The sequence below is a fragment of the Bufo gargarizans genome, chromosome 2 (genome assembly GCF_014858855.1).
Source record: "Bufo gargarizans isolate SCDJY-AF-19 chromosome 2, ASM1485885v1, whole genome shotgun sequence".
In the NCBI taxonomy this organism is placed as follows: Eukaryota; Metazoa; Chordata; class Amphibia; order Anura; family Bufonidae; genus Bufo; species Bufo gargarizans.
Window position 1 is genome coordinate 54,557,092 of NC_058081.1, and position 23,718 is coordinate 54,580,809.

The 23,718-nt window shown below is 48.1% G+C and overlaps 1 protein-coding gene and 1 non-coding gene across 2 annotated transcripts in view; both read right to left on the minus strand.

The window, feature by feature from the left end:
* TNPO2 (transportin 2) overlaps positions 1 to 23,718 on the minus strand; it is a 31,419-nt gene that overhangs the window by 1,907 nt on the left and 5,794 nt on the right. Inside the window, exons 6-23 of the mRNA XM_044278942.1 lie at positions 23,539 to 23,672; positions 23,381 to 23,462; positions 23,177 to 23,299; positions 22,979 to 23,097; positions 22,750 to 22,810; positions 19,440 to 19,608; positions 19,099 to 19,251; positions 18,788 to 19,013; positions 18,181 to 18,352; positions 17,856 to 17,942; positions 17,652 to 17,759; positions 10,340 to 10,498; positions 10,174 to 10,261; positions 9,912 to 10,010; positions 9,731 to 9,826; positions 3,287 to 3,362; positions 3,106 to 3,205; positions 2,957 to 3,031 (exon numbers count right to left, since the gene is read on the minus strand). Coding sequence (XP_044134877.1) covers positions 2,957 to 3,031; positions 3,106 to 3,205; positions 3,287 to 3,362; positions 9,731 to 9,826; positions 9,912 to 10,010; positions 10,174 to 10,261; positions 10,340 to 10,498; positions 17,652 to 17,759; positions 17,856 to 17,942; positions 18,181 to 18,352; positions 18,788 to 19,013; positions 19,099 to 19,251; positions 19,440 to 19,608; positions 22,750 to 22,810; positions 22,979 to 23,097; positions 23,177 to 23,299; positions 23,381 to 23,462; positions 23,539 to 23,672 — 2,127 coding nt within the window. The remainder of the gene's footprint in view (positions 1 to 2,956; positions 3,032 to 3,105; positions 3,206 to 3,286; positions 3,363 to 9,730; positions 9,827 to 9,911; positions 10,011 to 10,173; positions 10,262 to 10,339; positions 10,499 to 17,651; positions 17,760 to 17,855; positions 17,943 to 18,180; positions 18,353 to 18,787; positions 19,014 to 19,098; positions 19,252 to 19,439; positions 19,609 to 22,749; positions 22,811 to 22,978; positions 23,098 to 23,176; positions 23,300 to 23,380; positions 23,463 to 23,538; positions 23,673 to 23,718) is intronic.
* Positions 18,030 to 18,097, minus strand: LOC122929871. Its single transcript, XR_006388085.1, has one exon. It is a non-coding gene; the product is annotated as a small nucleolar RNA SNORD41 (small nucleolar RNA).

A 23,718-nucleotide genomic window follows, 5' to 3' on the forward strand; every position in this document is an offset into this window, starting at 1 on the left:
ATACTCCAAAACATGTCAACGGGGTTTGCAGAAGTCCATGCACATCACACACGTGCCATTGTTGCATGCCCTGCTTCAAGGCGCATGCGCTGCAGGAAAGCTCGGTCTCAGCCCTCTGTTCTCCCAAAACACACAATACTTACTAGAGACGAGCTCTCCTGCTGCATGGCGCACGCAAGCCTTGGAGTGAGGTGCCGTACACCAAAAGTGACTGGGAATAGCGCCTGTGCAAGAGCGGCAGACACAAGGGGCGTGACCTTCCTTAAGACAGGGATGTAGGGTTCAGACAGGGAGCGCTTGACTTTAAGTCAAAGGCCGGCACTTTCCTCCTTTTAAAGGGGTACTCCAGGCTCTCCTATATTGATGACCTATCCTCAGGATAGGTCATCAATACCAGATCGGCAGGGGTCCAACACCCGGCACCACCCCTGCCAGGGATTGCCAACCTGCGACTCTCCAGCTGTTGCAGAACTACAACTCCCAGTATGCCTACAGCCATCAGTCTACTGCCAGCGCATGGTGGGAGCTGTAGTTTTACAACAGCTGGAGAGCCGCAGGTTGGCCATCCCTGGTCTATGGCAAAGCAGCAGCGAGCAGGAAGAGAGACGGGACGTGCACACGGTGCGCGCCGTCTCCTCATACAGCCGATTGGCGGAGGTGCCGGGTGTGTCATCAATAGATCATCAATATAGGGGAGCCTAGAGAACACCTTTAAGAAGGCCAACTGGCGTATGGCGCGAGCCTAAATTAAAGTTGATTTTCAGCACATTTACAAGCTGGGAAAAAGGGGACAAGAAGCACCTCGGGAGCAACAGGAGTAGATTGGTGGGCAGTCCATCACAAAAACGAGCCGACACGTTCCCCTTAATTCATTTTAACCCCAGGAGGGGGCAGCAAAAGAAGGTGCACTGTATCTACCAACTTACAAGAAATCTGTCCTGTCTACAAGATGTGCACCCATAAGCTGTAACCCCCCACCCCACAATCAAGGTAATCTGATGCTTAAGCCACACGGAAGCCTCATCTGCCTACATACACCCAGTTACATATTTTTACTTGTGTGGACTTAAAGAGGTTGTGTCCACAAGGATATTGGTGGCATGGGGCCTGTACAGGGAGTGCAGAATTATTAGGCAAATGAGTATTTTGACCACATCATCCTCTTTATGCATGTTGTCTTACTCCAAGCTGTATAGGCTCGAAAGCCTACTACCAATTAAGCATATTAGGTGATGTGCATCTCTGTAATGAGAAGGGGTGTGGTCTAATGACATCAACACCCTATATCAGGTGTGCATAATTATTAGGCAACTTCCTTTCCTTTGGCAAAATGGGTCAAAAGAAGGACTTGACAGGCTCAGAAAAGTCAAAAATAGTGAGATATCTTGCAGAGGGATGCAGCACTCTTAAAATTGCAAAGCTTCTGAAGCGTGATCATCGAACAATCAAGCGTTTCATTCAAAATAGTCAACAGGGTCGCAAGAAGCGTGTGGAAAAACCAAGGCGCAAAATAACTGCCCATGAACTGAGAAAAGTCAAGCGTGCAGCTGCCAAGATGCCACTTGCCACCAGTTTGGCCATATTTCAGAGCTGCAACATCACTGGAGTGCCCAAAAGCACAAGGTGTGCAATACTCAGAGACATGGCCAAGGTAAGAAAGGCTGAAAGACGACCACCACTGAACAAGACACATAAGCTGAAACGTCAAGACTGGGCCAAGAAATATCTCAAGACTGATTTTTCTAAGGTTTTATGGACTGATAAAATGAGAGTGAGTCTTGATGGGCCAGATGGATGGGCCCGTGGCTGGATTGGTAAAGGGCAGAGAGCTCCAGTCCGACTCAGACGCCAGCAAGGTGGAGGTGGAGTACTGGTTTGGGCTGGTATCATCAAAGATGAGCTTGTGGGGCCTTTTTGGGTTGAGGATGGAGTCAAGCTCAACTCCCAGTCCTACTGCCAGTTTCTGGAAGACACCTTCTTCAAGCAGTGGTACAGGAAGAAGTCTGCATCCTTCAAGAAAAACATGATTTTCATGCAGGACAATGCTCCATCAGACGCGTCCAAGTACTCCACAGCGTGGCTGGCAAGAAAGGGTATAAAAGAAGAAAATCTAATGACATGGCCTCCTTGTTCACCTGATCTGAACCCCATTGAGAACCTGTGGTCCATCATCAAATGTGAGATTTACAAGGAGGGAAAACAGTACACCTCTCTGAACAGTGTCTGGGAGGCTGTGGTTGCTGCTGCACGCAATGTTGATGGTGAACAGATCAAAACACTGACAGAATCCATGGATGGCAGGCTTTTGAGTGTCCTTGCAAAGAAAAGTGGCTATATTGGTCACTGATTTGTTTTTGTTTTTGAATGTCAGAAATGTATATTTGTGAATGTTGAGATGTTATATTGGTTTCACTGGTAAAAATAAATAATTGAAATGGGTATATATTTGTTTTTTGTTAAGTTGCCTAATAATTATGCGCAGTAATAGTCACACAGATATCCCCCTAAAATAGCTAAAACTAAAAACAAACTAAAAACTACTTCCAAAAATATTCAGCTTTGATATTAATGAGTTTTTTGGATTCATTGAGAACATGGTTGTTCAATAATAAAATTAATCCTCAAAAATACAACTTGCCTAATAATTCTGCACTCCCTGTAGATGCTACCCTCATCTGAACACCACAAACCTTCTAGGAAGCCACCAGGCCGCTGTCTCCTGTCCGTTCTGCTTTCTTCAGAGGCCACAAGGTCAACCCTTGAGTGAAATTGAAGCAATACAAGTGGTTGTCCTTTTGGTACCAATCCAACCTCTGTAGCACGTAGAACAAGAGGGACGCCAGATGCACCTTCTCGGGCACGCTTGCACCGTTCAAATAAATCAATGGAAGTTTTGGAAATGACCAAATACTGACCGTCTGTCATAGAAAGACTGATGGGACACAGCCAGACTGACCTTATAGAACATGTCCCTCAGATCATCTTTGGGGCTCACCCAGGAGGCCACCGCGTCGCAGAAGAAGATGAAATCCTGAAAGGTAAATGAGATGTGGACACAGAAGACCCACAATGTAAAGAGACCCGATCCTCTTCTGCTCCAGTTACCTGTACTACTCCTCCGGGATTCACCCCGATCATTATGCAGATCCCTCGGAAGGCCGAGTCCTTCTCCTCATTGTCGCGGATATTACGTAAAGACGTGCACCTGTCGTAGGAGGAAACTATGAGGAACGCCCCAAATAAACTAGAAATACATCAGGACGGGATACAAGTGTCAGCCACTCACCAGGGCCTGATAAACTGCTGCAGCATGGGGGCGACTTCTTGGGGGCATACACAGCCGAGGCGCCCAATAGTGATAGCTAGGAAAGGAAAGTGGCAAAAAGTGAGTCGCATTCAAAAGTGCCATTATAATCACACCATATCATTATCAACCCGGCAGATCTCATTTATAATTTAAGGGGCCGGTGCAGAATAGGTAGGACGTGTCTCAACCAGGTTGGCCAATCACTTCTCCAAATAAGCCAGAGCCCCTTCCCAACCAGGTCCCTACTTTTTAGGCCCCATACACGCGACCATATTTTGGATCCATATCCGACTGGCATTTTTTGATCGGATAATGACTCATGGGGCCAAGAAGAAGAAAATAGAATAGGTCTTATTCTTCTCCATTTTGCAGACAAGAATAGGCATTTTTAACATAGGGAGGGACGTGAGAAACAGGGATGCACATGGCTAGTGTCAGTGTTTCGCAGATCTGCAATTTGAGGGTAAAAACCTAGTTTTTGAAGGAAAAGACCTGAGCCATTTCGTTACTAATAAAACAAAGACGTTCTTTGAATTGTTTGGGATCCACGACGTGACAGAATACTGCAGTGATTCTCTAAGAAGCCATGTGAACGCTCTTATGGTGGTCAACGATACCGTAGGAAGAGGAATCGCTCTGATAAAAGTTTAACGAATCGGTCAGGGACGAACAACAAAAACAATCCGGAGGGTCGTCGAGCGTCACAGAAAAGTCGTCACCAAGCTAACAAAAGAAGGGATTGCATCGTTCAAAGTTGATTAATATAAAAACACGTTTTGGCTATCCTACTACCTATTTATCTTAGTGTCTAGTTTTAATATTAAGTTTGTGATTTCTAGTTTTCCCAATAAAAATAATTAACATTGAAAAATCAAATTTTTTGCCTACTTTTACAAAACTGATCAAAGTGTGCAACCTCTTATTATCCAATCTTCTTGAAATTTGGCATATATATATATTTTACATCACTGAGAATCGGGGCGTAAGCAAAGTCTGCAAACATAAAAATAAAAATTCCATTACAAAATGTAGCACCCTAGGGCACGGCCATATTAACGCCAATTGAAGCATTCCTGCTTGCCATCAGAGGACAATGAAAGAAAGAATGGTCTTGGCCAAGTGCTGCCCACACAGCTGAAGGCTTGTTACAATGAGCCAACAGAGCATTGCCCAGACAGACACATTGGCTGGGCTAGAGTGATGTTTAAAAGGGGTTGTCTGGGGTTAGCCTGGTAAGCAACTTTTAATAAGTACCAATGAAAACCGTAATTAGACTTACCGGTAATGCTGCTTCCTTGAATCCACCATGACGGCTACACATGAGACTGACCCCTTGACCGCTATAGGGGCAGGAACACAGAGTTTAAAAGGCCACCACCCACTCTCACCCTCAGTGTTTACAAATTACCAAAGTGGGTGCAAAAAAAAAAAAAAATATATATATATATATATATATATATATATATATATATATATATATATATATATATATTTATTTTTTTTTCTTCTTCATACTCAATATCTTATCAACTAAGGGAGGGAATATTAGAGCCGTCAGGGTGGATTCAAGGAAACAGAATTACCAGTAAGTCTAATTACGGTTTTTCCATTTCATCCACCATGCCGCCTACACATGAGAACTACCAGATTACTTGGTAGGTAACGGCTTGCAGAACTTTCTGGCCAAAGGTCAGATCTGTAGAAGCAGAGACATCTATACGATAATGCTTTATGAATGTAGTTATACTTGACCAGGTACAGTGCCTTGCAAGAAAGAGTATTCACCCCCTTGATTTTTTTCGTATTTTGTTACATTACAGCCTTAAGTTCAATGTTTTGTTAATCTGGATTTTATGTGATGGATCAGAACACAATAGTCTAAGTTGGTGAAGTGAAATAAGAAAAATGTATAAATAAAACTATTGTTTAGAAAAAGAAAACATAAAATTGGCATGTGCGTATGTATTCACCCACTTTGTTAGGAAGCCCATAAAAAGCTCTGGAGGAACCAATTCCCTTCAGAAATCACATAATATGTCCACCTGTGTGCAATCTAAGTGTCACATGATCTGTCATTACATATACACATCTTTATTGAAAGGCCCCAGAGGCTGCAACAACTAATTAGGAGGCATCACTAACTAAACACTGCCATGAAGACCAAGGAACTCTCCAAACAAGTAAGGGACAATGTTGTTGAGAAGTACAAGTCAGGGATAGGTTTTAAAAAAAATATCCAAATCTTTGATAATCTCCATCAAATCTATCATAACCAAATGGAAAGAACATGGCACAACAGCAAACCTGCCAAGAGACGTCCGCCCACCAAAACTGACGGGCCGGGCAAGGAGGGCATTAATCAGAGAGGCAGCACAAAGACCTAAAAGGTAACCCTGGAGGAGCTGCAGAGTTCCACAACAGAGACTGGAGTATCTGTACATAGGACGACAATAAGCCGTACGCTCCATAGAGTTGGGCTTTATGGCAGAGTGGCCAGAAGAAAGCCATTACTTTCAGCAAAAAACAAAAAGACATGTTGTGAGTTTGAGAAAAGGCATGTGGGAGACTCCGAAAATGTATGGAGGAAGGTGCTCTGGTCTGATGAGACTAAAATTTTACTTTTCCACCATCAAAGAAAATGATATGTCTGGAGCAAACCCAACACATCACCCAAAGAACACCATCCCCATAGTGAGACGTGGTGGTGGCAGCTGGGGATGATGGGAAACTGGTCAGAGTGGAGGGAAAGATGGATGGTGCTAAATACAGGGATATTCTTGAGCAGAACCTGCACCACTCTGTGCGTGATTTGAGGCTAGGACGGAGGTTCACCTTCCAGCAGGACAATGACCCCAAACACACGGCTAAAGCAACACTTGAGTGGTTTAAGGGGAAACATGTAAATGTGTTGGAATGGTCGAGTCACAGCCCAGATCTCAATCCAAAAGGAAATCTGTGGTCAGACGTAAAGATTGCTGTTCACAAGCGCAACCATCCAACTTGAAGGAGCTGGAGCAGTTTTGCAAGGAGGAATGGGCAAAAAATCCCAGTGGTAATGTGTGGCGACTGCTCCTAGAGACTTATCCAAAGCGACTTGGAGCTGTGATTGCTGCAAAAGGGGGCTCTACAAAGTATTGACTATAGGGGGTGAATAGTTATGCACATTTAATTTTTCTGTTATTTTGTCCCATTTGTTGTTTGCGTCACAATAAAAAAACTAATATCTTCAAAGTTGTGGGCATGTTCTGTAAATAAATTATGCAAATCCTCGAACAATCCACGTTAATTCCAGGTTGTGAGGCACCAAAATATGAAAAAAAGTTAAGCGGGGTGAATACTTTTGCAAGGCACTATAGCAGCTCTACAAATCCTGTCAAGGGAAACGCTAGCTTTTTCCGCCCAAGAAGACGCCATTGCCCTAGTGGAATGGGCTCTAACGTTAGCGGGACTAGAAAGACCCGCCATTGAGTAACAGCATTTATCGTGGTTTTAATCCAATGACCAATGGAGGCCGTGGAAGCTTTTTTCCCCTTATTTTGACCTGGGAACTGAATAAGGAGATTGTTGGTCTTCCTAAATTCTTTAGTAGCAGTCAGGCACTGGATAATCCTCTTACATCCAGGAACTGGAATTGTACTTCAGTTGAATTTTGTGGGTCTGTAGAAAAGGTAGGATGAATGCCTGATTTCTATGGAAATTTGAGACCACTTTTGGAAGAAAACCCGGATCTAATCTCAGTATTATTCTGTCCGGAAAAATTGAAAAGGTAGGGTTCTCAGCAGGAGAGGGCCTGAATTTCCCCCAGGCATCTAGCTGATGCTATAGCAATAAAAAAATGCTGCTTAATTGAAATGTCAGATAAAGGAGTAAACAGAGAGTCATCTCAAGACCAAGTTTAAATCCCACTGGGGAACCCCTTGGGGTTAGAGATGGTCTTAGTCTGGAGGCAGCTCTTAAAAATCTTTTTATCCATCTATGGTTGGCCAAGTCCATATCATAGAAGGCCCCCAAGGCGGAGATCTGGACCTTTAGCATACTAGGGCTAAGGCCCATATCCAACCCCCTCTGGAGAAAAATTTAAAATTTTCTGGATACATGGGGGTGACCTATTCGGGGAGACTTCCCCTAGCCAACTACAGTATCTTTTCCAGATTTTGAGATATATAGCCTAGGTGACTTTTTCCCTGCTGGATTTCAAAGTATTAATGACTTTTTCCGAAAGCCCTTTACTTTTTAAGATTTCTCTTTCAGGATCCAGACCGATGGCTTGAACAGGCTGGGGTCCTGGTGAAGGATGGGGCCCTGCGATAGAATGTCCTTCTGAAATGCTATTTTCCACGGTTTTTCCACAGCCATCTCCTTTAGGATGGAGAACCAGCTTCTCTTGGGCCAGTAGGGGACCACTAGTATCACCGTTACTTGGTCTGTTAATATCTTCTGCAAGACCCGAGGGATTAGGGCCCAGGGAGGAAAGGCGTAAGCGAGGTTCCAAGTCCACCTGACTGAGAAAGCGTCGACACCCCATGGTTCTTCTCTGGGATTTAAGGAACCAAAACGCCTTACTTTTGGCTTTCAAAACGAATGCGATAGGTCTATTTGAGGTACATTGCCATCTTTTGGAAATCTTTTGAAAAATGTCTTAACCTAGAGGCCACTACCCTGGGTCTAATGTTTTTCTGCTGAGATAATCGGCTTGTATGTTTTCTGAACCTTTGAGATGGATTGCTGTAATTGAAAGGACATTCTTTTCTGAAGAATATTTTTTCTGCCAGTCCCCTCAAGCTTGGAGATCCTGTGCCTCCCTGGTGTTTTAGATAGGCCACAGTTGTTGTATTGTCGGAGAATATTTTCAGATGCTTTTTGAATAACATGTCTTGAGATACTGTTCGGGTTTGCCAGACCACTCGCAGTTCTCTGTAGTTTGATGATTTGCTCTTTACTTCGTCTGACCACTTGCCCTGCCAGCTTGAGGCGGCCACTTTTGCCCCCATCCGATGCCACCTGCGTCTAATTTGAATTTCTGGAACTGTTAGCCAGGCTACACCTTTTGACAGATTTTCCCTTTCCTTTCACCAGTTCAAATCTGACTTTACGTGGTAAGGGACGTTTATCTGTCCCATTTCCCTAGAATCCAGGTTTGTGTTATCCTGGTGTGAGCCTGACACCATGCTACGGCTCATGGCCCCTCCGATAGAGCACTGTTTTTGAAGCTGGAAGTTACTTATTCTCTCCCTGAAAGATTCCAACTTTTCCTGTGGGAGAGATGAAGTCTGGGTAATTGAATCTAGCATTACCCCTAAGAACTTCATTTTTGTCACTGGTACTAGGCAGGATTTTTTCACATTTATCAACCAGCCCAATTCTGAGATTTTTTTGTATCACGTAATTGGTCTGTCCGGACGTTTCCAGCTCTGAATTTCCTAGTATGAGGAAGTCGTCTAAATAGGGAACAAAAATGTTAAGCCCTCCAGTCCGAGAGGGGAAATCATTTCTATTACCCGCTTTGTGAACACGCTTGGGGCGGATGATATACCGAATGGTAGGGCAGTGAACAGGAAATGATTGACTATGCCCTCGTCGTCTTTCAACGCGAATCGGAGGTATCTTTGTGACTTTTGATGGATGGGAACATGGTAGTAGGCATCTTTTAGATCGATAGATGTCATGTATGCTCCTTTTTTGGACAAGAGGAATTATTTATGAAATTGACTCAATTTAGAATTTTCTGTAGGTTATAGGTTTGCTTAGCCCTTTTAGGTTTATAATGGTAACGGAAGATCCGTCGGGTTTTTGGACTAAAAATAACTTTGATAACACGTTTTGACTGTGGGGTGCCATTTAAAAAAAATTTGGGAGGGGGTGGAGGAAAATTCTATCCCGTAGCCATTTTTTGACGACCCAGGGATTTTGGGTTACGTCTTCTAACAGAGATAGAAAATTTCTCAACCTTCCTCAGTTTGTTTGTTCTGAGGATTAAGCAGGAACCCCCTGCCTTTCCCCCCTTTCTGATAGCTCCATCGTCCCGAATTTTCACTTTCCCCTGTAGGATCTTGATTGTGAGCTAAATGGACGAAAAGGTTTCTTCTTGCCCTCTTCTGGGAACTTTTTTTTTTTTTTTTTTTTTTTGTCCGCAGCCTTCTCTAGGATTGCATCTAGTACTGGCCCAAAAATGTATTCGCCAGAAAACACAATAGAGCACAGTTTAGCTTTGGAGGGTGAGAGTGTTCCTGCCCCTATAGAGGTCAATCTCATGTGTAGCCGTCATGGTGGATGAAATGGAAAAAGTTGTTACTAAGGGGAGAACATAAAGTAATATAAAAAAAAAAAAAAAAAAAAAAAACACACAACAACAACCACCAAACAAAAACACACACACACACACACACACACACACACACACACACACAGCAAGATGGAGCTAACCTGTGTTTTCAAGGAGCGTCTTGGGCGTATTTGGCCGGTTGATGATTTCTACCAGGTTGTTCAAGACCATAGGAACGTATGGCTGCATCTCGGCCCCTGACGGAGAGAAGCGGCATTGGTTAGACAATGTAGGGTGTCTAGACTGCAGCCCCCCGGGGGTCAGCGCTGTATACACACTTACCCATTTGCATGCAGATCTCCCCGATGGCCCAGGTGGCATTGTTACAGACAGAGATGAACTCTGGATTTAAGTTGGTGCCGAGAATAGGCATAAATTCAGCTGTAAAGACAAGAACAGAAACCACTGACTAAGCCTAGTCTTAACTTTATAGATGGCAATAAAACAGCGTTTTTAGTTTAGAATGACATGCAGATTTTAGAATGACTTGTACAGCGCCTTCAAATTACACCACAAATATCTATGGCAAAGAGGCATCACTCACAGATACAAGGCTTCACGTGCAGGAAACAAGCCTTCGTCAGGTCACCCAGGAGAGCGAAGGAGCTCTGCCGAACCTCCGGCATAATGTCCTGAAAGTAAAAGGAGTTGCCTCAGAACAAAAATCAAAAGTGCTTGTGATTTACCAGGACCATAAACACAACCCTCACCTGCATGCACTGGAACAAGAGGGTCATGATGTTACTTCTGGCCACTAACTGCTCGACATTGCCTCCAAGCCCCTCCGCCAGCCCGCTGAGAAGATCCAAGGCCACGATCATGAAGTCTTTATCGGGCGCTTCATACTGGTCTGGATGCTGACTGTACATCTGCCAGAGATGGACACACAGGCATTGAATAGAGCTAAATCACAAGCAGACACCACGCTGAGAAAGGACATGAAGTGCAGCACAGCCTCCCACTGACGACAACGGGAGGCAGACTGAGCGCAGCTGCCAGCAGCTTTTTCGCACAGGACCAATGCCAAATACCGTCAGCAAAAAACGCTGTGTGCATGGGGGACTTAAAGGGGTTGTCCAAGATTTTACAATTAATGGCCTCACTTTGTAAAACCACGGACTGCCCATAAAAAAATATATATATATATATATATAAAAAATAAAATAAACAACTATATATTTGGCACTGCTGTAAATTGCACTGACCCAAAAGAATAAAGATATCTTGCTATTTACATAGAAACATAGAAACATAGAATGTGTCGGCAGATAAGAACCATTTGGCCCATCTAGTCTGCCCAATATATCTGAATCCTATGGATAGCCCCTGGCCCTATCTTATATGAAGGATAGCCCTATGCCTATCCCATGCATGCTTAAACTCCTTCACTGTATTTGCCGCTACCACTTTTGCAGGAAGGCTATTCCATGCATCCACTACCCTCTCAGTAAAGTAATACTTCCTGATATTACTTTTAAACCTTTGCCCCTCTAATTTAAAACTGTGTCCTCTTGTGGTAGTTTTTCTTCTTTTAAATATTCTCTCCTCCTTTACCGAGTTGATTCCCTTTATGTATTTAGAAGTTTCTATCATATCCCCTCTGTCTCTTCTTTCTTCCAAGCTATACATGTTAAGGTCCTTTAATCTTTCCTGGTAAGTTTTATCCTGCAATCCATGTACCAGTTTAGTAGCTCTTCTCTGAACTCTCTCTAGAGTATCTATATCCTTCTGGAGATATGGCCTCCAGTACTGCGCACAATACTCCAAGTGAGGTCTCACCAGTGATCTGTAGAGCGACATAAGCACTTCACTCTTTCTACTGCTTATACCTCTCCCTATACATCCAAGCATTCTGCTGGCATTTCGTGCTGCTTTACACCAAACTTTTTTATAGTTGGGTCTATGGAGCTGTCTAAAGGCTCATTTTTTGTGAAGCAATCTGGAGTTTTTATTGATGCCATTTTGGAGAGTGAGACTTCTTGATCCGTTTTTATTCTTTTTTTTTTTTTTTGGGGGGGGGGGGAGGAAGGGGTGGGGTGAAGCGAGGAAAAAATAAATAAATGGCGAACTGGCCATATATTTTTCCATTACAGCGTTGACCGTACTTGAATTTGTATATTTTTAAAAACGTTTTACCCACTTTGTCATCCTAGGTCAGGGATGGCCAACCTGAGGCTCTCCAGCTGTTGCAAAACTACAACTCCCATTATGCCCAGACTGCCAACAGCTATCAGCAGAGCATTGTGGGAGTTGTAGTTTTACAACAGCTGGAGGGCCGCAGGTTGGCCATGCCTGCCCTAGGTCACTAAAACGAGATTTTTGTATAACTTACCAGTAAAATCTCTTTCTCGCCCTTTCCTTGGGGGACACAGAAGACCTTGGGTATAGCTCATCTCCATAGGAGGCGTGACACTAAGTGAAAACTGTTAAGCCCCTCCTCCCCAGCTATACCCTCAGCCTGGAGAGAGAGACTGCCAGTTGCGTGTCCAAGCAGTGAGAAAAGGCAAAGACCAACAAGGAACCAAAAAGCCAACTACCCAACGGGTAACAAAAACTCGGAAAACGCACAGAGAAAAAACAATGAATGGGTGGGTGCTGTGTCCCCCAAGGAAAGAGCGAGAAAGAGATTTTACTGGTAAGTTATACAAAAATCTCGTTTTCTCGCCCAGTTTCCTTGGGGGACACAGAAGACCTTGGGACGTTCAAAAGCAGTCCAAAAGGGGGAGGGACCACAGCACCAAGGTGAAGCACCCGAAAGGCATCAATGAACCGCCGCCTGTAAACCCAGGCGGGGTAAGGCAGCATCCGCCAAAGTCAGAGTAAGCACCCTGTAGAAACTCAGTAAGGCGTGCAAGGCAGACCTGTGGCCGCCGTGCCCAAATGCACAGCCGAAGCCCAATGCCTCCGGCCCAGGAGGCACCGACCGCTCTGGTGAAAGGAACGGTGACACCAAAGACAGAATCCTGCCCTAGGTGCGGTAACCTCAGCAATAGCCAATCTGATCAAGCGGAGGAAAACCACCCTGGAGTCTGTCAACCCTATGCACAGACCTCCTGGAAACCCAAGAGGCTGAACGTCTGCAAGAGTCGGAGATCTCCAAGTAAAAACGGCAAGGCCCAAACAACGTCCAATAGGTGAGGTGTTGAAGCGAAAGGCAAACACTACCTTCAGAAGGAAGGAAGGAAGGAAGGAAGGAAGGAAGAAACGGGATGCAGAACAGCCCTGTCCTGGAAAAGACAGAAAGCTCGTAACAAAAAAAGGGGCCATTCCGGCACCCGTCAGAGACACGACTGATACGGAACACAACCGTACAGGACAGAAGGGATAGAGAGAACTCCTGTAACGGCTCCAAGGACAAGATTGGAGCGCCGAGAGCTCAGAATACAGTCCCCAGGGCGGTACCGAAGGACAGTACAGAGGAACCAAAGAGCCACTCCGAGGAAGAAGGTCTTGGCAGGCCAGAGGGCCGGGAACGCTGGAAGAGGAAGAACAGCGCCGACACTTGACACCTCAAGGAAAAGACAGAACCATGGGGAAAGAACTTCAGAGTGGGGAATGCACAGCTTCCCACAGAACCCCAGACAAAAAACCCTAAGTCTTACGACAGATCCTGGACGAAACACAGCCAGGAGTGGACAGTCGCCTGGCAAGCAGGCGAAAACCCAATGTGATCAGGCGCAGACCAGTAACACGGGCAGAAGGGTCGACAAAACTAGCCCCGTCGGCCCTCGAACAACGTTGTCCCGTATCCACCCGAGTGGAGGAGCAGAGGACAGAGGGAAAGAACCCAAAGGATCCGCCAGACGCCAGGGGAAGGCAGGCTAAGGTCCATGCTGATGCAACCACGTTGTACAGTCCCGGTGAGGGAGATCAAAGGACAATCTGGACCGAGGTAGTCCCCCCAAGTTATCGAGAAAAGCAAGTCTACATCAGGACCATCGTCTTAGAACGGGCCACGCAATCAGCACTCAGTGGGGGGACAGAACGCGGTAGACTCGGTAAATAGGCACACAGCTAATACAGCCAGCGTGAACAAGGGAGACGGTACGAGGCCAAAAGGAACACCGGAACCATCCACATGAACAATCATGCTCTCCCCAGAGGGGAGGACAGTGAAAATACAGCCTCCGAAGGCTGGCGAGAAGCCACATCGGAGTGATTTGTATAGAGCGGGAGCCGAACAAAGCCGGCGAGATAAGGCCGTCGAGACAGAGGCCGACAAAACACCCTCCAACCGAAAGGAGGAGGAGTGGGCAACAGGGAAGCCATAGGACTCAAAAGCAGAACCCGCTACACTGTGAGACGCCCGGTCCACCGTCTCGCAGAAGGCGAATACCTTGAAGAACCCAAGGCGGAGGTCCCCGGACCTGGGTAATCCAGCACCCAAGAGAAGTCGGGTGACCTTCCCGAGAAGAGCAGCCCGAACCCGGTAGCAGATCAGACAGAAGCGTAGAGGCGCCAAGAGGACGGACTCATACCACACTGCATCCGAAGAGGAGGAAATTGCAGCAGGCAAGGGAACCGCAGTCCTGCCAGAGCCAACGAAGAATTCGAGAGGCGCTGCAGACAACAGCACTCTCGACCATGTGACCACTAGCGCAGGAAAGTAATGCCGCAGAAGGACGCATGGGCATGCATCTAGGACCCACGAACACTCCCTGTCAGCTCGGTGCAGCAGAGAGCAAAAGAGCCTGTCCGGTCAGGAGGACAGAATGAACTCCCTAGGGACGAGTGCAAGGCTGGCGGCAAGCATCGTCTCCCAAGAAACAAAGGTATGCCGCAGGAAGCAGGTGAGGCATACGTACGAGCAGCCCCGTAAGCAGCGAGAAGGCCAACCCACCTAGAAAAAAGGGGGGGGCTCGTCCCAGAGTGCCACAGCATGTACGGAATTGCAAAGCGCAACCTGAAAGGGAGTTATGCACAAACCTAGCATAGCATGCGAAGGAACGCAATCAGTCCACCCTGAAAGGGGGGAAATCGTACCTGGCCAACAGCAGTCGTCAAGAGTGCAAAGACCCGTCCCAAAAGGGAGTGATGCCTAAGGCCGTACCTACTTCAGAGAAGCAGGACATTACCCTATAAACCAGCAGGAACGCAGGAGGTCCACCTAGCGAAAGGGGAACATGCACAGGGATATCCTAGCATTAAATGAGTGTGCAATAATACACCCAACACTGAACTCAGCGAGAGTGCAACTACTCTGCCAATGAAGGGGGACATGTACAAGTCCAGCACAGCCATATAAGGACAGCCGTGAATCTCATGAGCGTGCCAAATTCTGCCCTTGAAGTGAGAGGTGGTCACGCACAAGGCCAGCACCGTAACCAATGGAAGTGCAAGCGTTCCACCCATGTTAGAGGGCCATTCTCATGGCCAGCAATGTATCCGGTGAGAGTGTAGCACAACGCCCAGAAAAAGGGAGGGTAAAGCACATGGCCAGCATCTGATCCAGGGAGAGTGCGAGCACACCGCCATGCATGGGAGTCATACACATGGCCAGCAATGTACTGGCAAGAGACAAACAGTCACTAAGGATGCGTGCATGTCGCCTGAGGAAGGAAGGCATGCCCCGGGCTGGCAGAGAATCCAGCAAGAGTGCGTACACCGCCTACGGAAGAGGGGCCATGCATATGGCCGACAGCGGATCCAGCGAGAGTGCAAGCACCCTGCCATGTATGGGGTACATGCACGTGGCCAGCAACGTACCTGCGAGGAAACAACCAACGACAGAGGGATGTATGTATGCTGCCTGAGGGAAGGAGGCATACCTAAGGCCGGCAGGGAATCCAACAAGGGTGCAGCATACCGCCTAAGAAATGGCCGGCAGCGAAACCAGTGAGAGTGCAGCACAATAACATAGTACATAAGTACATCATAGCACATCAGCGAGAGTGCAGCATTCCGCCAATGGAAGGGGGACGTGCACATAGCCAGTACTGTATCCGGTGAGAGTGCAGTATTCCGCCTAAACAAGGGGGTCATGCACATGATCGGCAACAGATCCAGTGAGAGTGCTGCGTTCCGCCCAGGAAGGGGGTCACGCACATGGCCGGCAGCGAATCCAGTGAGTGCTGCGTTCCGCCCAGGAAGGGGGTCCCGCACATGGCCGGCAGCAAATCCAGAGAGTGCAGCGTTCCGCTTATGGAAGGGGGTCGTGCACATGGCCAGCACCGTATCCGGTGAAGGTGCAGTATTCCGCCTAAGAAGGGGGTCATGCACATGGCCAGCCAGGGAGAGTGCAGTAGCCCGCCTAGGAGGGGGGGGAATGCACATGGCAGGCACCATAACTGGAGAGACGATGAATGCTGCCTACAGAAGGTCCGAATGCACTTGGCCAGCGCCGTATCCTGGAAGAGGCAAGAAAAAACCGCCTAAAGGGGAAATGCCCTAGCAGCGACGCAGGCTGGGAGCGCAACACCATGCCGCCTGTGGAAAGAGGTCATGCAGACATGCAGCATTACTGATGAGGCTGCAGCGTCCTGCGCAGCCCAATAGAAATCATGATCTATTATTATTTATTTTATCATTATAAAAAAAAATTTTATTTTTATTTTATTTAATTTAAACCCAGCCTCTGAGGCTAAAGGGGAGCCACTATATAGGGGCCCTGAGAGACCAGGAGAAAAAAAGGGGGGCCAACTCTACAGACCCATTTGTGGGAGCCGGCCTGCAGTTTTGCCGGCCGCGGGAGCCCACCCCGCCGCCAGAAGAGACAGGAGGGCCGGAATGGCGGCTCGCTGGCCGCGGGAGCCCACCCCGCCGGCCGGAAGAGTAAGGGGTCCTCCTTACTCCACTGCAGCGTCCTGCCCCTCCGGTAAGCCCAATGTGATTAGGCGAGATGGGGGGAAGCGCCAGATGCCAGGGGGGGGACCCAGAGACGGAGAGCTCAGGATATAGTCCCCTCACTAGCAGCATGTCCTATGAGGCCAGGAGAAAAGGGGAGCAGATTGCCGCACAGCGGCACCCCAGGGGCCAGCCTATGTCCAGCAGGGGAAGGGTCCAGAGGCCCAGTATGGGGGTCAGGCACGCAGGAGACCATTGGGTGGGGGACGTAGGGCTGGAGAAGCCACTCTCTTACCACAGCCGTCTTCACCCTCGGTCCATTCCAGCAGGGTCGCCCCTTCAGCTACTGGCACCGTAGTGGCAGGACGCTGGAAGAGGGGCTTGGCGTGCGGGCGACCCTTGCGCTGGCGGGATGTAAGGGAGCTAGGCTGCCCTGATCCACCTTGCCTTCTGTGGGGGAGGCAGCAGTGCGGTGACTGGCACTGGCGCAGCTCAACCCCGGGAGAAACAGAGAGGTCTATTGCGTCTCTGTTGTCCCTGATGATCTGGAACAAAAAAGAAAGAAAAAAGTAAAAATCTAAAATTTAAACAAGGAGAAAACAGCCCTGCAGAGCAGGGAGTGTCTTGCCTCCTTGGACACTAAGCTAAAAACTGGCAGTCTCTCTCTCCAGGCTGAGGGTATAGCTGGGGAGGAGGGGCTTAACAGTTTTCACTTAGTGTCACGCCTCCTATGGAGATGAGCTATACCCAAGGTCTTCTGTGTCCCCCAAGGAAACTGGGCGAGAAATAGCAGTTATTAGACTGTGTGTCCCGATTCACCATGTTTTTATGGAGCCCCACCACCCCAGGGCTCCTTAGGAACTACAACAGCTTATAGCTGTGATGGCTAACCTCCGGCACTCCAGCTACAACTTGCTTGGCTGTTCTCAGAACTCCATAGAAATGAATAGAGCATGCTGAGAGTCATTGTTTGGAGGTTAGCCATCACTGGCTTATAGCATGGGTTTCTTCAGAGAGACACAATAAACGGCTCCCCCGATTGGCCGTGAAGTAAAGCCACCTCAGATGCCATTGTCACAACTGACCACGGCATCTGAGGGGTTAAATGACTATTGGCGAACACAGACATTAGCCCCGGGTTTATGCCATTTAAAACAGCGGAAACAGAGTGGCTATGGCATTCACGAATATGCATGGTGGCTGTCGGGAAGGGGTTAGATGTTTAAGGTGCCTACTCACCATGGCTTGAGCAAGGGTCTTCTGCACCAACGTGACACAGCGCTGATACACCGGCTCACAGTACGGGAGGAATCCGCTCTGCAGGGCGGTTGCGATGGAGGACAAGCACTACAAGAAGAGGTCTGGTTACACAGATGGAGGAGCAGAACCAGCAAGTGCATTCACGTCGCACCCCTAGATATAGATCTGTAGAACAATCCTCACCTCCAAGAGTGGGAAAAGGTCCTTATCTTCATCCTTCAGCTCATTCCACTTCTGGATGAGAGGGGGCATCAGTTTTTGGATGTACTCCTAAGAACACATCAGACATAATTTATTAGTATGACGACAGGGGGAGGGGATGACATCATACATACAGTGTAGGGTGAGGGGTGATCTCCGGATCAGACAGTATGAATAGAGACATCACATGTGTATCATGTAACAAGTATCTGCATCACCTCCGGAGGCGCAGCCCCTCAAAACTGAATGAATCAATGCCCAATCCTTCCAGTGCCAACATGTCTACATCAGATTCCTCACCACTCACCGGCTGATTTAAATGGTGCCCCACAGAGTCCGCTAAGGTTCCTATGGCATCGTAGAGTATGAGGAGATTCTTGTGCTGGTATTTTCCAAAGGCAAAAACCAAGGTGTCCAGGATAAAACTTAGATACGGTACAAGCTCCGTGCAGGCTTCTTCCTCCAGGGTCGCAAACGCACTGTGGAACAGACGGGACATCAGTATCACTCAGCAATCTATTGTTCTCTGGGAACAAATGCGCGCTCATTCCCAATAAACGGTGCGTGTAAAAGGTGACGCCGATCACACGTAAACCGCTAATGTTTGCTAGGTGATCGCATCTTTCATGTGACACCCAAAACTCACCATTTATCTGGAGCACATCGCTCTGTATATACAGGATCTACTGTTGACAATGTGCAAACTGTATGGGGAACAAATGATCGCAATAACGATCACCTGACCCCCATTCATTTTGCACCACAACATGTGACAGGCCCCTAAAACGAGCATCGATTGGTACTGGTTATTGCCCCCCGCCGATGTTAGTTCATGTTTGAGGGCAAGTTCAGCAGTAGATGGGACTTTCTCAGATTTTGTAAAGAATGAGCCCCCCTTACAGCCACGTTCATACCTGCATGCTGCCTCCTGCACTCGCTTGTTGCTGTCCAGAATCCGTTTCAGTAACTCCGTCATAAGGGGCTTCAGATAAAGGTCGGGGGGTTGGCTGACCACCCAGTGGGCGTACCGGCTCAAAGTCCAGCAGGCGATGGAGCGGACTAGAGCCTTTTTATCAGACAGGCACTGGATGAGATGAGGAATCAGCTCAGGCAGGTAGGGCACCATGCCCTGCATACAGCCTGCACGTGACAAGAACAGGAAGTCAGGGTTTTAAGGGTTAACCGGGACCTTGCGGCCAGCATACTGGAGGCATAGGTATACTACCTTCAGCGATGGCTCCGAGGACCAGGATACCGGACTCCTTTATGACCCATTCCGGGTGGAACAGTAGACCCTTGAGGAGCGGGAGGAGGTGAGGAAGCAGCTCCTCCCGGAACACATTAGCGAGGACGTCCAGGGCGGCCGCTGAACATTTCCCTGCGAGAGAACACAACGTCCTTGTTACTCCACAAGCTTATCTAGAAGTAGCAGAATCCTGAACTCCCAGAGCGCCGATCAGACAGTATGAATACAAGAGACCCTCAGCGTAAGTCAGGGGGAAAGCATCTGCATCCCTTCTGGAGCTCCCTAATGTGAACAATGTCTACTGAGGGAGCCGCACGTACTCAGATTCCAGTCAGACAAGGTGTCGTCGTCATCATCTTCGTCATCTCCATCGTCCTCTCCTTCCACTCGCTCTTCTTCGTGTTGCAGGGTCACAGTGCGAGACTTGTGGAACCGGGGCTTAATGTCCTGCTCACTGTCCGGGACAGTCTCATCCTCCTCCACGTCTCCCTGAAGAGCAAGGGAAACACTTATTACAGGCAGCCTCCCCGCGAGACCATGCGCCCCCTTCACTCAGAGAATTACGGGTGTCCCGGCCGTCTGATCAGGAAGGGATGTCCCTAGCAAAAAGCAGACAATTTCTACACTAGAGCCCCCCCCCCTTAAGGCCTCATTCACAAAACTGTATTTTTAGTCCACGTCTGAGCCGCATTTATTGAGGAAATTGCCGCAAAACTAAACATTTCTATGGGGCCACAAATCAATGCGGACAGCACAGCGACGTCATCTGTGCGCCTGTTCCGCACATTATAGAACATATTCTTATCCGTTTTGCAGGATGCACTCGGGCGGAATCTGTATTTTGCAGATCGCAAAGTGGATACGGTCCGCATAAACACCCCCCCTAAATGAATACTACACCTCAAACCTGATATTTCTCAGTAAAATCTACATACAGCGTTGAGTCACATTGTAGGTCCTCCATTAAGGCCTAGGCAACAGACTCCTGCTGGTCTCCTGATCCCGGGCAGAGCAGTGCATTGTGGGAGCTCCGTTAACAGTAGAAAGCAGACAATGAGGGACCTATGTTCTCCTATCGTTAAATCAGTACTCTCAAAGATGAACTTCCAAACACTTCTTTTGCTTCTATCTTTATTTGTCCAAACGGTTTACACGTGGAAGACATCCCTATAAAAGCCTGTTCGTTCCGAGATCCGAAAGTGTGCACATGCCACTGAGGACAGGAGGAACGTACAGACACGCAGTCCTCTAGGTAATCTCTGGGCTCTCCGTGTAGGGGCATGCATCAATAAGAGAACTTTTGGGGGTGGTTTGGGCAGGCCATCACTCGTTAAAAGCTGGACAACACATTTAAAGGGGTGGTTTACCTTTTAGGGTGCCCTTTGGGCAGATCGGGGAAGAATTACATACCTACTCCCAGCTTCTTCGTCACCTGCTGCCTTGTTCAGGTCCCCTACTGCCAATATCCGCTTTGACGCAGCAGCAGGCGATGAATGGCCGCTGTGACCAGTTATTTGTCAAAGTGGATGTTGACAGCCGACCTGAACGAGGCAGCAGCCAGGACTGAGCAGGTTAGTATGCTTCTCTTTTTGCAGGTCTGGCCAGGAAGCCCCCCCAAAAGATGAACAACCCCTTTAAAGGTGTTGTCCAGCTTTTAACTACTGTTTTGTTGGAGAACAGAGTCAGAGCGCAAGCTGACCGATTCCCTTTAGGCCTCACGCACACGAACGTATGCCGGCCGGGTCCTTAATGCACGTACACCGACTGTAGGGCTGCAGCATGTGGACGCGGGTCCACAATCGACACCGCTAAAAAGTAGTGCAAAGGCACGGACAGAAACTCTGTGGTGCTTCCGTTGTGCGCCGACCTATTCAAGTGAATTCAAGTGGCTGTTCGCATGAGGCCTTAAACTAACTTTTTGACATAATCAATGACAATCTTCCAGTTAAAGGGTTTCTACCACCAGAAATACCGTTATGTAGCTGACTGATATAGCGATGCGCTAATGTCAGCACTACATAACAGTGTGTTTCTTACAGTAGTTCCTGCAGCCGTTTTTGTTAAAAACGTACTTTTATAGATATGCTAATGAGCCTCTAGGTGTTATGTGGGCGTCACTAGCACCTAGAGGGCTCTGTCCACTAACCATTTCAGCCGCCCATCGCATCCCTCCACTCTCCTGTTGATTGACGTGAAACCCGCGCCTGCGCCGTGCGCTTCTGTATTCGGCACAGGCGCAGTGAGTGAATGCCGCGCTCCTGGTGCCGGCTTCCTCATTGTAACGTAGTTGGCGCAGGCGCAGTGAGGAAGCCGGCGCCGGGAGAATACAGAAGCGTACGGCGCAGGCGCGGGAATTGGTACTTGATACTGAGAAGTTTCACGTCAATCAACAGGAGCGGGGCGGGCTGGAGGGACGCGATGGGCGGCTGAAATGGTTAGTGGACGGAGCCCTCTAGGTGCTAATGACGCCCACATAGCACCTAGAGGCTCATTAGCATATCTATAAAATTACGTTTTTAACAAAAACAGCTGCAGGAACTACTGTTAGAAACACACTGTTATGTAGTGCTGACATGGGCGAATCGCTAATGTCAGTCAGCTACATAACGGTATTTCTGGTGGTAGAAACCCTTTAATCTGAGCTCTATTTCCAGCATCTTCAGGCTCCTGTCCATAGAGGACTGTGCTCGATCACACTACCAGCGTGTGCACGCTTTCGGATTAATTAGCAAGGACTACTGGAGGTACGCACTTGGGTCATAGCTTTACTGCGCATGAAAAAAAAATCTAATCTTTTGGAAAAATATAATGAAGAAAAAAGCAAAAAAAAGACATATCTGGAGATAAAGATTTTACAATATGTTGTTAAAGAGGTTTTCCGGTTATATGAAAGGTGTATTCCCATCACAGACGATGGGAGCATATCGCTAGGCTATTCCCCCATTGTCTGATAGGTGTGGGACCCACACCTACAACGAGAACGGAGCGGGGAGAGCTGTGGCTGGAGGACCCCGGATTTCCCAGGGTCCGTCGTTCACCACCAAGCGCTGCTCCCATAGAAGTGAATGGAAGCACATCACGCACATGCGGCCCCTGCTCCCATTCATTTCTATGGGGCAGACGGAAATAGCTGAGCCAGCGCTCGGCTATTTTCGGAGGCCCCATAGAAATGAATGGAGGGGAGCTCCGTTCCCATTGTAGGTGCGGGTCCCAGAGGTGGGACCCGCACCTATAAGACAAAGGGGGCATATCCTAGCGATATGCCCCCATTGTCTGTGATGGGAATACCCCTTTAAGTTATACCCTGTCCACAGGATAGAGGATTACTATTACATCGGTGGGGGTCTGACCGCTGGGTCCCCATGATCACATCCTCATAGAACAGACTGAGCATGTGCACTGCCACGCCATTCATAGAGTAGAGCGTTTAGCTGTTTTGGTCAGTGCCACAGACTAACCAGTGCTCGGGCCTACGGCTGCGGAGAACGGGGTCCCCTGTGCTGGCATTGGGGGGGGGGGGGGGGTGTAGTAGATTTGTAATAAATGCTTTAGAATGAAACACCCCTTTAAGTAACAGCTGAGAATTCACATGGGTAGGAACAGGAACTCTGGAGGAATAGATGCACTCACCTTTAAGAGGATGATGTCGATCTCATTGTACTTCATACCGTTCACCAGGATGGGAATCAACCTGCAAGACAGACGGCAGATTTCTAGGTGCGCTGCCTGCGTAATGGTTCTGAGATAACGCTATGTAAAGACTGGGAGCATCAGTAATGCGGGTCATTATACGGGGACTACTTTATGGGTGCAGGCACTTAGCGATCCGAAGGGTGCCGTGCCAGGTCTGGGTACTCACTGCAGCAGGTGATTGGACAGAGCGTCTTTACAAATAGGTTGATCAGCCAGCGTCAACCAGAACTCGCAGGCTTCCAGCGCCACGTTTTCATCGCTGTCCTGCGTCCTCTGCAGCATGTACTGGAGGAGGGAGAGAGACACCTGAGCGTCGCGGCTCTAACCCGACATGACCGATGAGAAGACAAGACCCACTACAGACCTGGATAATGCTGTGCATGTGAGGAAGCAGTCGGTCTATCCGCACCTCCAGCAGCATCACCAGCGCCCGGCACACGTTCTTGCGGACCTCGGGGTCTTCATCCACCGCAAGTGCAAATAGGTGCTGACGGGAAGGAAGGGGTTCATTACCCTCACATCAAACAAAGCAATGGCAGATCTGCCCGCAGCTTCCTGCTTTACTAACCTCGATGAAAGTGTCGATGTTATCCATGAGAGCCTGGGCCCGGTCCGTTATAAACTGGTTTACGCAGGCGATGGCGTGAGACCTGCGGGCGGGAGGAGACGGCGTGTCAGACGTGGGCAGAGCTGATGGGTCTATGTATGGGGATTGACAAGACAAACCTGATTTTAGGGCTGCAGTGCTTGAAGAACTGGAGAAATTTGGGGATCATGATGTTCAGCGGTCTGTTCAGAGCGTCGCTGTCCAGGAGCTCGGAGGAATCTTCACAGATTTTTTGAAGAGCGCCAAATGCTCCCTAGAAAAGCAGCAGATACAAGAAGAACTATTAGATCCATTGAGTC